Source organism: Panicum virgatum, chromosome 9N (assembly GCF_016808335.1).
Source record: "Panicum virgatum strain AP13 chromosome 9N, P.virgatum_v5, whole genome shotgun sequence".
Classification (NCBI taxonomy): Eukaryota; Viridiplantae; Streptophyta; class Magnoliopsida; order Poales; family Poaceae; genus Panicum; species Panicum virgatum.
Window position 1 is genome coordinate 57,196,986 of NC_053153.1, and position 15,108 is coordinate 57,212,093.

The following is a 15,108-nucleotide window of genomic DNA, read 5'->3' on the forward strand; positions in this document are numbered from 1 at the left end:
CATCTGGGTCCTGGCCTCCTGGGTCGTTAGAAATGCTCTATTCTTATGCTTAACTCTCAACAAGCTGCATGCTTATCAACCTTGGATCTGTAGCTAAATCTTGTGTTTGAATGCTTAAGCTTTCAACAAGCTGCTGACCGTGTGCTGTACACTAGCGAACCTTGGACCGTCTACTTGTGGTCTGGTCTTTGCTCTATTTTCCATCCTTTCTATTTTGCGGGAGCAGTTCTTTCAGCTAAATTTTCTAAGCTATTGGTATACTGGTCGAGTCTTATCTAGTTGTCTGTCCTGTAATATTCTGTCATCCCATGCTGTCTTTGATAAGAAAGTCAGCTCTCTGTGACAAAACAAAGGAATATCAATCCCTGCGCGCATGACAATTCAAACATAATTGTCGCCATCAGCCACGGCTAAATTCTAATTTTGACCTCGTCCGGTGATAGCGAGAGCTACCCGGTGCCTTGAGCCCTTGACTAGTCTGTTACTCGAGTACTTGAATGGAGACAAATCTGAAGTGCGACTGCGAAGTGACAGCAATGGTATTTTATCCTTTTTACCCTTGGGAGGATTTACCTGGGGGGGATTTTTGCACCGCTGGTCGAAATTCGAATCATGTGCTTCGCTGGCGGCTGCAGTCGTTGTACTAGAGTATGGTGTTGCTGTTGTTTTGTCCGCATTGAGAACGGCATGTTGCGCCTAGCAAATTGGCTAGGGCTCGGGACAAAAACAGCTGCACCGAACCCTTGTCAGTCAAAGATAGGTGTAAAAGCCGCTCCTTTGACTGTCTTTGTACTTAGTAATTATTTTGTTGGGTTTTCTTCTGGTAGTGCTTAGCATAGCTCCCTCTGAATGAGGTTGCAATTAGGCTGCGTGGGCTCTGAATGGTTGAGTACTTGAGTAAGCTCAGCAGCTGGGCAACGCATCCGCTGCAGTGATGCTCGTGCCTGGCCTGATAGGCCAACATCTGACCTCCTTACAATGCACAAGATGGGGACCGGGACCCTACACGACCGAAAGAGGGGTGTGATCGTGAGCAACCATAGATATGTTGGTGTCCCCATGTCCCGTCCCTTTCGCGCCACAACTCCCTTGTTCCAAAATTGAGAAGTTTTAGGTCATGTTAGATGAAATTCGGGTTATTAGGAATCTAGATAGCAGTTATAAATTATAAAAATCTGAATTATAAATTCCTATTTTTTTGGACACCTGGATTATAAAGCGGTGGTTTGGTTGGGGGGGGGGGGGGGGCTATGTGATCTCAAAATAGATGAGTTGAGGGAAATAGTGGATTATAACTATATTTTTAGATGCATCTAGAAAAATTAAAATGACTAATAATTTGGGATGATGAAATAGATGTAAATAAATTTTTATACGGTTGAAAGTTATATTTAGAACCAAGCTAAAACATATTATAACGTTTCAAAATGACGAAGCTTGGCGTTTTCTCTTTTTACCGTGGTGCAAAGGTTGCACAGATTTTTTTTTCCACCGGTTATCAAGTGCCCAGCTCGAGTGTCGAGACTTTTCCACGGGTGGTTCAAGGACAGCGGGGGTAGGCCTTCTGTGGCGCTCCGATCTGGATGAATGTTCTTGGACAGAAGATAAGAGTGATGAACGAGACATCGCCCGTGGCTGGTTGCACGCCGGCGCGGGGGCATGTCGCCGCCGTCCGCATCGTTGACTGACTTGGGCGAGAAAGAGCTTTTTTTTTTTCTTTCTCCGCAGCGACTTTCTGAAAGGCCTGAAGGCGGATCGGGCCGGAATCGTGCCGTGTGGTTCTTGCAACTGCACGAGGGAGAAAGAATGGGGGCGTCTATTCATCGCCCCTGCCGCAGAGGCCGAGCGCCCCCCGCCGCCGACCGTCTCCTCCGGCACCGGCGGCCTCCGCCGCCTCCGCTAACTGAGGTCGCATCCCCGCCCTCCTCCGGCGTCATGCCCCCGCCCGGGACCTGGCCCGACCGCCGGTGCCCACCACCCCGGCCGACGGCGTCCCCGCCGCCTACTGCTGCCTCCCAGCAACCTGCCGCCGCCGCCGGGCTTCCCTGCCCCCTCCCCACTCTTCTAAGGCCGCCGGTGGCCAGCGCCGCCCCAAGCCCCGGCAACCCCGGACCATAAGGTCCGCCGCCGCCCTCCACCACCCCGGCCGCCGGCGACCTCGCTGGCGGCCGCTCCCCCCACCAACCACCCCTCGCCGCCCACCCCCTCCCCCTCATGTAGCTCGCAACCGCCGCCGCCCAAGCCCCTACTCCGAAGTCCGGCCGCCGCGCTCGCCGGGGAAGAAACACAGTAGCAGCGGCGCCTTCTGCGACAGCACACATCGCACCCGCGCGCGCGATAAATAGACGCCGCGAAAAGAATCACCCTTTCCGATAAGCCAAGAGGACGCGTATACGTCGAAAAGCCCAAGTAGTTTACCAACAACGATGACCGTAAGAAAGGTTTCTACTAGTGAAGGTTTCTAGTGGTGAGAATTCGAGAATGTGAGTTACCCTGGCTACTCTGCAAATCGATAGCAGGCTTGGGAATTGGCAGCTGGCTATTTCTTCGTTCTCCCCATAGGGTCATGTCATACCTTGAAGTACTAGCTTGGGAACAAGGAAACGATTGTTCATGTGTTGTCCAACCTTCAACAAACATGAAATCAAACAGAGCTAAGGACAAACCAGACTACCACTCAGACAAAAACAGTGGCCTCCAAGGGGCGTGAATAACACGATCCTGGCAACTGGAAGCCGATACGGGTCAAAGCTTGTCCTCTTCAAATCGAAGCAATGATTTCAGAGATGGAACACAGCTACTGCTACAGGAAAACTAATTCTTGTGCTAAAACGGCCTAACGTCAATCAGTTCTCAGGGAAAAGCACCAGAGCACTTTAAAGGCACTTCAGCTTCTCAGCGGTAACAATGTTTCGAAATACACAGCGAGATTAGAAGCTAGGGGGAAATTTTCACTTGGTGATGGTTCACGGCAGAAGCTCAAGCCATGAGAATGTAGGGGAAGCTCAGACAACGTAGCGGTAGGTGATGTATTTTCCAGCAGTTTCACTGGATCGGTTGATCTTCACAACCTGCCCACGCTTCATGCCGTAGTATCTTGCTATTGGGTCTGTAATCTGAATCCGGGGGAGCTGCATCATAGACAGTTAGATATCATCAGAACACATAGTATCATCAGAGGATACAAAAAATGTCTCTTCATCTCATCACAAAGCATATATTTGTTAAGACATCTAAAGCTTGATGAAATTAAGGCGGTATGACTATGAGATAGAGGTGGCTGGCACCTGCCAAACACAACCTTGAACATTATGCTCTTTAAATAAACATGACACAAGGAGCGAATATATGATATTAGGAAATCAACTGCCCAGATAAGAAGTTAAGAACCCTGAGTAAATGAGCGCAGTAGCAGGAGCAGAACCAGGGTTGGTTGAAAACTAAGCTACGGCATGAAGTTTTAATTATTAGGGTCTACAAAAAACTTTGGAGCACAAGGGGCCATGGCTGTGGGGTCATCCCTACTCCCTAGTTTCACCACTGGCCGGTACAGTTCCCTTCTTAACACTCTCTAACTTAATATGCACTGAAATCAGTTATCAGTTATCAGTCAGTAGTGTTAATCATATCTGAAAGTATTATTTTTCGATTACATATTTGAATAACTTGCTCAGACAACCTATGTTATACAGTCGTCTAGTCGAACCTAGTCGCCATGGCACCGATAAGGCGACTAGTCGCGACTAGTCGTCGATCAGGTCGATTAGTCGACCCTAGTCGGTCCTAGTCGTCGCTATAGTCGTCCTATATATCCCACGACATATATGTACATGTATATGTACTTATATACTATATAGCAAGCAGGAACACCACAATGATAGTCAGTTTGGTGACACTTACTTGTGAGATTTGATGTTTGAACTGTCCAGAACTCCATATTCTTGTCCCACATAGTACAGGCTAATGGCTAATGGCTAATGGTGCAAGTTATATAGTTAACCTAACCCTAATGGCTAATGGCTAATGGTGCAAGTTATATAGTTAACCTAACCCTAATGGCTAATGGGCCTAATTGAGCCCAGTACAGGCGGCGGGCTGGAGTGCTGGTCTGCTGGACATCTTTTGGTTTTGGCCTGATCGTCCAAGTAGCTAGTCGGACGACTAATCGCGATTAGGCGATGATTAGTCGGACGATCAGACATCTGATCGACAAAAGCTAGTCGTTTCACTTATCGAAGCCAGCGGAGCGATAAGGTCGACTAATCGCGATTAGTCGGACGACTGTATAACATGGCAGACAACAAATCAGATTCTACCTATACTTCTGCTCCAATAAATTTTCTAATACCATTGTGTTCCTCCCATTCCCACCCTACTCTTTTAGAATTTAGCGCTTCAGATAACATTTTGCATATATAGTTTATCACTCTTCTTTACTGAAAGCCTGAAATCATACAAAGCTTTCTTTTTTGAAAAAAAAATCATACACAGCTCTTGTAATCCTGAGTGATGATCAACAATATTATACTTAACAGTCCTAGTCTGCAATGCAAATTAATGGCAGTAACAAAATCAATAAGGTTAACTATGGTTTGACTTATTTCTTCACAATTTGTGTAAACAATAGATAGCCAGACAGATAATGTGCATGTGTACACTGCACTGAAGGTTCAAACTTTGACACCTTTGATTTCTCTATATCATTTTACCAATCGATACACTGGTTCTTTTAAGATTTAAATCATATTTAATGTAGATTGTGAATTTGGCCTGCAAACATTTGCTTTTTTTTTGTTCCAATGTGCCAACTAAAATCAAACAGGGCATTTATGCGCTATGTCGGTTCCCAATTAGGCAACAAAAAATCAAATGAACAAATATGCTAGCAAGCTACAGAATGATGACAAGCTGAAAATAGCTCAAAGTTCAGCATCTTATTGTTTCATGAAAACCATGGGAGAAAAATCATTTCTCCATATGCAGACCCAGGCATTGTTTCGTGCAAATGCTGTACATGATGAAACCTTAACCCGAAGAGTCCAACAGAAGAATAAATTATAGAATGATTATGTTTTTACAAAAAAACGAAGTAGTTTGGCCACAGAGGAAAGAACAGCGAAATTATCGACCTGGGTTTCCTTCACGGTGTATCGCTCTAGCACTTGCTTCTTCAGCTCCGGTGTCAGGACCTCGTGTTCCGGCACCAGGACATGCTCCTTAATGTTAACAAGAAGCTCAGCTTCCTGCACAGCAATCACATTAAGCATCAGCCATCGTTTTCCGCGAGCGGCGCCCATACTAACATAGAGACAATGCGGCAAAAAGGAAACAGAGAGCGGACCTGGAAGACCTCCAGATGGTACTTCTGGGAGACCTCCTGTACGGCGCTGCGTGCGAACGCGCTGAGCGCCTGCTGCACGACGAGTATGCCGGCGAAGACTTTTTCCTGCTTCATCTTCTCGACGTAGTTCCTGATCGTCTTCACGCCGGGCTTGGCCTCGTTCGGGAAGAACACGTAGATCTGCAGGGGTACGACACGGCTAGGGTTACGCTGCTGCTGCGCCGGCGGAAGCAGGGGCGGCGGAACAGGGGAGGGACCTGGTCTGCGGGCTCGTCCTTCTTGGAGCGGTTGAAGGCGAGGGCTTCGCGGCTGACGGGGTCGCCGTATTTCTCCACGAAGGCCGCCCGTTTGAGGCCGATGTCCTCGGCCTCATTGATCAAGTAGCCGCGGTCGCGCAGCATCTGCATCACCGTGCGCCGGATGCGCCACAGCCGGTTCGTATCCCCCTCCGACGACGCCATCGCCCTCTGTTTCCCCCGCTTTTCCGCTTTCTCCCGGTGGGTTCTAAGAGGGGTTTTGCGGCGGCTGCAGGCGAGGTGGATCGGAGAGGGGCAGCGTGCCGGCGTGGTTGCGGCCTTGCGTAGGGAGGAAGGGGGGAGGGCGCGGGTCGCTCCTGGAGTGGCGGGCTGGCGTCTGCCGCGGCTGGTAGGGTTTGGGGGAAGGAGACGCGGCGGCACCGAGAGAGATGAGACAACGGGCCCGAGCCGTTTCTGGATGGTTCGGCTGTGTGATGGCGGTTTCGATTGGGCCGAATAAATCCTTATTATTGTTGGCCGATAGGCCCACGTTCGGGCGGGCTTAAAACTCGTCTGTGCTGAGAAAGTAAGCCTATTTGTCGCCCTTGGCTGAATCGTTGCGTTGCAAGTCCTGCATCTTCCTCTGCCCCTGCTGGTCCAATTTCCTGGCATTCGAACTGCTTCTTCCGAAGCTGCGACCATATATGGTCGTTTAACAGGAGTTTGATCCTGCTCAATTCAACCACCTGATTACAGCGCGTTTACACAGATCACAGCGGGTGTGCAGCTGGTGAAGCTTATCTCATCCATGGCAGCTGGTGATTGGTGCTCCGTTATCTAGCTGGTTCCGACAGAGTCCATGGCGAATGCCGCTGAGATATGCATCGACTTGGCGCCGGCACGTGAATATATTAAAACAGGACGCTTTGTCAACTGACTTATCAGTCAGCCAGTCAACAGTATTTTTCTCACACCAAATTAGTATCAGCCAGTAGTATTTTTTTACAACAAAACAGCACCAGCTACCAGCTACAGCCAGCCGAACAGAGCGATGAGTATGTTATCGCGAGAGAGGGGAAGGGGAGGAGGACAAGATCGCGACGAATTCGCCGCCAGCTAACCATGTGAGAAAAGGATTGCATATTTTTGTGCTTTTATATAAAAAAGATGACATCCTTTGCAGAAATGAGTTTGCGTATGTGTATATAACTCATTTATATAAAAAGAATATGTAACTATATCCCTATAAACACATCCGAGAAACAGAGCCGATAGATTTTCGAAATTAACAAAATTACCACAAATGCTCCGCTGCGGATGAATATGTTGCCTATCACTAGAAGAATAGCACCAACACCCGCGTAGTAAGCCGAGGATTTAAACGTGGATGGCCAGGTCCCACCCTACTAGCTGAGCGCTCAGTTTGCAACACATCTTATTTTCTCCAATGTAGTAACTAAGAATAGTTTTAAACTGCTAAGACGCATGTACCAAATATTCCATCCATTCCAAATTATACATCATTTTAGGTAGCATATATTCAGATGTATACGAAAAATTATATATCAAGAAAAGTTTAAGCTATATATAATTCGGAATTGACACTACTAGAAAACACGCCAAAGGTCCACTGTTAAAATATCGGTATGAAGATGAACCAGTACCTATACTAACATGGATCATCGTTCTCCCTTCTCTTCGAACTCGTAAACATGCAGTAACATAAACTACTATGTTTTGTAGGAGTCGATTATGGTAGTATAAGAAATCTCCGGAAATCATGGGTCATGCTGCACCTCACTTAGACTATACTCCCTCCATCTATTTTTGATAGCTATATTTCAAAATTTCAAATGTTCAAAAATGATAGCTATATTTGCTATTGGCATGGGTTGTGACAATAAATAGCATTAGAAACGAGGAGTTCTCAATTAAACATTGGAGGACCAACAAAAAATCTATGTTGCATTTATGAGATTGATAAACATACTTAGTGCCCTTGGTCATTGTGCCATATGGAAATATATCTATCATAGTTGGATGGAGGGAGTATATTAAGAGTCTTTTATGCGTATGTCATTAAGAAAGTTCGCCGTTACGTATATGCTACTAAAAAGTTTGGAGATACATGTTGCCATTACAGATTTTTTTTATGCGTGTGCCATTCCATCTCACTTCCTCGTTAGGTAGCCCTAATATGTGGCCCGCTCTCTCTTTTTTTCCCCTGCTCTCTCTTCTTTATCCTCTTTCTTCAAAATAACGGAAGGGAGGAGGCCAGGCGCGCTCGGCGAGGCTGGCCAGCGGCGACCGGCGGGCGCGAGCACGCCCGCAGCTGCGCCCACGCGCATGCCTGCGCCATAGCAGGTCGTTGTCCCCGAGGTGATCGCCGCCGCCGGCGCACGGCTGCTGGCAGGTGCCGGTGGAGAAGGACGAGCTCGGGCTCCTGTTGTAAACGACGCGGCCCATGGTGTCCCCGCCATCGCCGGAGACGGCGTGGCTCCCCGTGGCGGATCTGACCCGCGCCATCTCCTCATAAATGTTGCTATACCACACCTTTGGGCTTGAGCCCCAGCGTTCTTCCTTCTCTTCGAACTCGTAAACATGCAGTAACATAAACTACTATGTTTCGTAGGAGTCCATTGTGGTAGTATAAAATCTCGAGAAAATGGGTCATGCTGCACCCCACTTAGACTATTTATTAAAGCTTAGAAGTCATGAACATGCGTGGGCCATCAAAGTCCCGTTTGCTCATTATTTGTGGAATCGAAGTAGTTGGTCCACCAGATGAAAATGTTTTTTAGAGTAATTTACCAATTCAACCATACATTATATCATCATTTTTTCACTCTACATGGTGGAAATAATTGAAATGCAATTTCGAACCAAAATGGGCTCTATTGGGCCTTCAGAAGATTTTAGAACAGGTGCTTGAGCCTTGAAGTAGGCTAGCCCTCCAAAATTGTGCAACACAATAACTTGCCATCCCGAGACATAACATGCAGTGGCGGATGCAGCACAAGCTAATAGGGGGGGGAGGGGGGCTCCCTTCTCTTTCCACCTCCATCTTCACCTCATTTTCCTCTCTTCTTCTTCTTCTTCTTCTTCTCCCCCCTTCACCTCTTGCTCCAATGGAGTTTCATGGCTGGGGGGCTGGAGCCCCCCTATAGATCCGCCCTGACTATATGTAACGTCATCTAGTTAGCCTGTAACATCTTAGGCCTCGAAGACCACGGTGCTACTCACCATGTGGCAATGCGTTTAATTTAATTGAGCCTTTTGTACAAGCTTGGCTAGTATTTTTTTTACAAGCACGTCAAGTTTTCCTTTAATTTCTATGAAGTACATATATATAAGTAGCTTAAAAGGTGTAGTATAGGAAAAATTATGGCAACACATGATTATACTAATATGTGGAAAGAGTAGTCAATCATCATCATCATCATATTATCAAATCATCCGCCACAACCTGTTTGTCCAAGTGTCAATTTATACATGGCATAATATGATTATTATAAGGCACGTAAGTGATACCCTCGAAAACCCTAATGTGTAAGCAATATCGATCTTTCACCCAACACATGATGATGTAGCACACACTAGGCTCAGTAAATCCCACCGTACAATCTATACCACCTCGGGTAGCCTTTTGGTGGATTGTCTGTAGTAAACACCGATAACCTAGCGGTGGACTATGGTCTGCATGTGGCTGCCGGCATCTGCATGATGCATAGAATGCAACTTTTGACTTGCCGGTGAAATTAGAGATGACAACGGTCACAAATCTATTGGGTTTTGACGTCCCAAACCTAAATCCATGAAAAATATATCTAAATCTATTTTAAAAATCCATACCCATGATAGATTTAGAATTTTGCCCAAACCTGTACCCATCGGATTAACGGGTACCCATAGGTTTACACTTAATATACTAGTCATTACCATAATCAACAAGTTTAATATAATAAGCATTAATTTTATAGTGTATACATGATGCTCACTACTACAGGGATTAAAAATATAGATAACAAGTTCATTATTCAAGTTATCATAACACCAGACAAAACCACCAATCCATTATATCCATATACAAACACTACAACGGCAAATCAACAACATCCTACCCACCCCAAAACATTCTGAGTTTCACCAAAATAAGAAGCGAAGGAGAAGGGTTATTAATTTTATTATAAATTCCCAAAATAAAATGACAATTGCACTAGATTGGACTCGGTTTAAAAAAACCATAGGTTTACCGGTTCGAGTATATTGTATGAACAAACCATGCCCATAAACCCAACACGGGTAGGACTTTATGCCCATTAACAATCCCACAGATAAGAAAATTGACTCAATCCCCGATCCCCATACTTTAATTGAGTAAAAATCCATTGGGTTACAAGATTCGGGTAACCAATGCCATCCCTCGATGAGATGGATGCACCAACACCCTGCAAGATCATTCGGCATCTAGCTCCAAGTGCCTCCAGGATCACTTGTGATGCCACTAGCCACCTGGCTGGGTAGGCTGCGCAGCCTGCATACGTCAGTCCACTTGGATGTTGGCAGTCTGGATGCATGCATCCCTTGGTCTGCATGCAGACACTTATGCATGTGGTGGCCACTCGTCACTTCTCTTTAGCCTGCACCCGTTCGTCAACTCATTTGTTCATGCTCATGTTGCATGCAGAAAGAGACATGATGAACTACCTAATGATGAGTCATCAACTCATGAGTGCCTCAACTTATTTTGTTTGTTAGCGATGCCTTACAGCATGCAGGCATGCATACCCATAAATACAAAGGTGGATTCTAGAAACCTTGCAGTGCAGATTTTAATTTTTTTTCTACATTATTATTAATATAATAGTTCGCTTGCTACCACTGCCAATCGTAATGCATGCGAACTGGCAGAGTGATCGATAAGCCTTGTGAGACTTGCCAATTAATCAACTAACCATAATCGACGTCATCACACCATAAAACACCATGACAAACTCGAAACCGTAGCGGGAAAGTGGGGAAATGTTGCCAGAAGAGGACACGCACCATGCCATAATTATTTTTGGCACTATTATGTGTAAAAACATTCCTAGCTACCTTACAATTTGAATTAGCAATAACATACCTATTGAAAATATTTTCCAACACAATGACTCAGAAAGAGAACGAATACTATTATCCAACACAATCACAAGAGATATCTATTGTAGGCAATGCAATGCAGGGCTTGCCAATAGATCCAATCATGATAACCTTTTAAAATGACTAGCCTTGCCAATAGCGTGCTCGCAGGCACACATAGTCGATGCATTCCAAGAGTGTTGAAAACCCTTCTTTCTCCGTGCAAGTAAAGGCTTGCCGCTTAATGGTCCCAGATGCATGCATCAACGCCCCTTGAACTTATCAATGGAACTAAAATGGCAGCGTTACTGAGTTACCATCCATTCACACTCTTGTGGCAAAGTTTAGGCGTACTTGGCAAACCAGTGCAGGCATTGAATCATGTACATGTAGTCATTGTCTACGTGTCTAGCATGCCGTCTACACGTAGCCATGGGCGGGACACACGCGTGCCCCAACGGTTCAACTGGCCTGCGCAGGCCTCACCATCCACCTCTTTTTAAAACCCAACACCCACAGCCAAATGACTCACAACTGCACAGGACAGGCAACAAGACTAGAGTCTAGAGAGCTGCTATGGCATTCATGGCGCATGAGAAGGAAGTAGCCGCAGAGACTAGCGAGGCCATGGAACGACGGTTCCGGCCCATCGCTCCCAAACCCCTACCGGCTCCGCCTCCACCGATGCCTATCAGCACCACAGTGAGTAGCATCCTATTGGGGGCGCATAAGCGCAACCGGCAGGATTATCTTGTGCCATCTCCCGTGTCAAAGAGGGAGAGGGATGCGTTGTCTTACCCTCCGCCGCCTCCTGTACGGTGGGCCACCAACGATGGCGAGGTGCCTGTGGTGATGAGGGCATGGTGCATGCCTGAGAGTTTTCTTCCAAGCTGTGAAGAGCACTTTCAAGGACTTTCCCTTGAGGGGTCTTCCGTTTCATGGAGGGCACCGTCCCCGGATGCAGGGCGGTTGTTCCCCGTGGAGCGCGACCTGATCTCAAATTTGCAGGTGCCCAAAGTCATCAAGCCTCGTCCTGCTCGCCCCGTGCGCACCACCATCTTCATCGACTGCAGCAACGTCATTGGTGCCACCACCTCGGAGGTGGAAGTGGCTGTGTCCAACAAGACGCCGAGAGAAGTGGAGGTTGAGCTGGAGTTGCCCGATGCTCTCCCAGCCATCGTATCGGGCTGCAACAATCACCGCGTCTACCTAGCAAATGATGCATACAAGGCGATGGTGGGGCAACCAATATGCCCATGGCTTGACTCCCTGCCAGGGGCTGGCGCATCTAGGAGGATCAACGGTGAGGTGGTCCTAAGTGTGGGAGAGTTTAGCAATATTTTACACTTGCCGAGCACCGAATGTGCCTTCCCATGCACTGCAAGGATCTCGTGGGAGCGTGAGGACGCCAGTGCATCACTCACCGTGCCGTGCGCCGTTGAGCGCCTAACCAGTAACTGCAATGACTACTGCTTCATTTGGAGGTTTGACTCTGAGAAAGCATCCATCATGTACTGCATTACATAACAACTGGAGTGATCTTACCATCCATGCTTCTGTCACATGCATGAGTTGTTTTTGGTATGCTGATTGATGCAAGGTACCTGGCTAGATGTGTACTAGTTGTTGATTGCATGTCACTGAAGTTAATAATGTGGGTGCATGTACTCAGATTTTCATCATAATAATCGAGAGGAAGATTTTAATTTTCTGAGGAATCATTACTCGATTTTAATTTTTTGATTTTACTCAGATTTTCATCATTAGAAGTCCTACTTTATAAATGACCAGCACTTCATCAGAAAATCAGTGTTGAAACCATCAGGTCCAGGTGACTTGTCCGAAAGAATATTAGAGACAACAAAATCAATCTCTTTTGTGGTGAAAGGTTCTTCTAGGCAATCTAAGCTAGCAGAGGGTTGAATGAGTGTGCTCAGGTCCAAATACATATGCTGAAACTCCGAGATGCGTAGTCTTTTGTTGTATGGATTCCAGAGAAGATCTGCCTTGTTTATGTGACTAGTGTGCTCTATTTCATTATTGTCTGTAAGAGAAGTGATTAATTTTTTCATGTAACGAATTGTAGCATTTGCATGAAAAAAATATGTGCCAGCATCTCCACAAGTTACCCATTTAATTGTACCTCTTTGCTTCCAATAGATTCTTTGCTGCTTGAGAAGTTGGATCAGTTTGGTGACAAGAATATCTTTGAAGTTCCACTCAGATAGTGTGAGATCCCTAAATTCTTATATGACTCCAAGTAGAGAAATGACTAAATTGACATTTTCAATACTTGATTTAAGAATGGAAAGATGTGACTGCCACTGCCTAATAACCCTTCTTAAATTTTTAAACTTGACTGAAATGATCTTAGCTGCATCAGTCGGGTAGGTAGACAAAGACCATCCATGCTGAATTACTTGAGGAAAGTGTTCATGTTCCATTAGGTAATTTTTCAAATCTGAAGATTCTACCTGCTGGTATATCTATTTTGATGGAGATAAGACATGGAACATGATATGAAGTTTCCATTACCAGGGGGTTTACAAGTGTTCCTGGAAAACTTGGTCCATGAAACTAATGTGAAAAACCAATCTATGCGCTCCAGTGGTGGCAAAGATTGTTTGTTTGTCCATGTAAATTTTCTACCATGCAAAGACAGTTCAACCACACCTAGTGCACTAATGGCCTCATTGAACAAGAACATTCCATAAATATCTCCTCCTGGTTTATTTCTGTCTTCAGTATCTCTTATGAGATTGAAATCTCCAAGAAACAACCAATCTACTTCATGTGGCATCTGAATATTCTTAAGCCAATGAATAAATTGCTGCTTTCCACTTGAAGTCCAAGGACCATAAATGTTAGTCAGTACCCAATCAATAGCATTGTGGTTGGAGGTGAATTCAACTGTGTCACCAAATTCATTACTGAAAACAAGTTGCCCTTGAAAGAGTGGGGATTTTCAAATAGTGACCAAACCATCAGAGGCACCCACAGATGGTAGGAAGGCAAAAGAGTCAAAACTTGGGGGCATAACTTTCAGATGAAAGGCTGATCAATGAATTCCTTTTTTGTTTCCTGGAGACAAATTATATCACATTTACTTTCAGAGATTTTGTCTTTGATAGAAGTCCATTTTTTATCAGAGTTAAGACCTCTAACATTCCAGCAAAGAACGTTCCATGATTTGAAGGAAGAAGTATTAGCCATTATAAAGATGATAGGTTGAGTTCCAGAGGGCACTAAAATATAGATAACCCTTAATGCAACAAAAGTAAAGTACCACATTAATTTATACAAACCCAAAGGTTCAAATATTATAGAACAATGAAGCAATATAAAATTGTCCAAAAGGAACAAGCCATCACACTGCAAAATTAGCTTGAATGACATTCCTTTGAAAGCGCTTCTGAAAGGGGCATTACTTCTTGGGCTTCTTCTTGTCCTTTTTGTCAACATCATGATCATCAGCATCTTTCTTCTTTGCTGCCTTCCAAGCAACATGAGCAGTTTTTTTTCTTTTTTTCTTAGGGCTTGATCAGTGAGATCATTCTCATCCAACTTACAGAAGGAAGCACCCAAATCCTGATGACTGAATGTTAAAGATTTGGAGGTTTGATGGTTCTTGAATCACTTTTTGAGATTTTGTACTCTTGTGTTGCGTCCGGTGGCAGGATCCTCCATGACAGCTTCCTTCTTGTTATTTTTAGCCTTGCCTAAAAAGACTTTAGACCAAGGTCTTGAAGAAGATGAGACTTTAGGCAAAACTTGTTCAACCGGTGTATCAGATGAGGATTCCTCTGTAACTAATTTGCCTTTGACTTTCAAGTCAACTTTTGGGGGTGAGTGTGCTTGAGTAACCCCATTTTCAAGATCTGCATCCAAAATGCTGTGCAATTCTGCCTCTGTGATTTGTGTTATGCATGGTGGGACATGTACATAAGGGCACTTGTCTGGGATGGTGAAAGGAATAGCAGAATTAGCAGGATCAACAAAATGCTGCTAGGCATCAGATGACAGAAATTGCCTAGCCCAATTGAAGCTCATTGGGTTTACCAGTAGAGTGGTGAAGAAATCAGCCCAGATTGGTGGAATTGTGACTGAAGAATTAGACCTGCCATAATTCAGATGCTAGGCCCAGAGTCTCACTGCCTTAGGATTGGGCTTGGGCTGCAATGGGAGGAGGGCAGAGAACACTGGATCTGCTACTGGTTCAATAATTTGAACAAAGCCCAACTGAATATTTTCATCTTGATGGTTGCCACCATTCTAAATCTACTGATAAGGCTCTATTTGAGCCATGGGAACGTCATCAGCAACCAAAAGGTCTTCCTCTTGTAGTTCATCAGGCATTATCTGCTAGAGGGGGAAACATTTGATCATTTGCAGAGCCAGCAGAATCAGCAT

The 15,108-nt window shown here is 45.3% G+C and overlaps 2 protein-coding genes across 2 annotated transcripts; one reads left to right on the forward strand and one right to left on the reverse strand.

The window, feature by feature from the left end:
- Positions 1-2,655: 2,655 nt before the first annotated feature.
- On the reverse strand, positions 2,656-6,045 carry LOC120691380 (DNA-directed RNA polymerases II and IV subunit 5A-like). Its single transcript, XM_039974432.1, has 4 exons — positions 5,599-6,045; positions 5,342-5,521; positions 5,130-5,243; positions 2,656-3,131 (listed from the first exon to the last, which is right to left on the reverse strand). Exons 1-4 carry the CDS (start codon positions 5,800-5,802, stop codon positions 3,006-3,008), a joined length of 624 nt encoding a protein of 207 aa, XP_039830366.1. The 5' UTR covers positions 5,803-6,045; the 3' UTR covers positions 2,656-3,005.
- Positions 6,046-11,342: 5,297 nt separating this feature from the next.
- On the forward strand, positions 11,343-12,226 carry LOC120690314. Its single transcript, XM_039972922.1, has one exon. It carries the CDS (start codon positions 11,383-11,385, stop codon positions 12,223-12,225), a length of 843 nt encoding a protein of 280 aa, XP_039828856.1. The 5' UTR covers positions 11,343-11,382; the 3' UTR covers position 12,226.
- Positions 12,227-15,108: the final 2,882 nt, after the last annotated feature.

Bases quoted from the DNA above. Each gene is read 5' to 3' on its own strand.
- LOC120691380 (XM_039974432.1), bottom strand. From the start codon at position 5,802: ATGGCGTCGTCGGAGGGGGATACGAACCGGCTGTGGCGCATCCGGCGC. The intron at 5,522-5,598 runs GTCCCTCCCCTG...GTACCCCTGCAG, and splicing joins AGGACGAGCCCGCAGACCAG to ATCTACGTGTTCTTCCCGAA. The intron at 5,244-5,341 runs GTCCGCTCTCTG...ATTGCTGTGCAG, and splicing joins ACCATCTGGAGGTCTTCCAG to GAAGCTGAGCTTCTTGTTAA.
- LOC120690314 (XM_039972922.1), top strand. From the start codon at position 11,383: ATGCCTATCAGCACCACAGTGAGTAGCATCCTATTGGGGGCGCATAAG.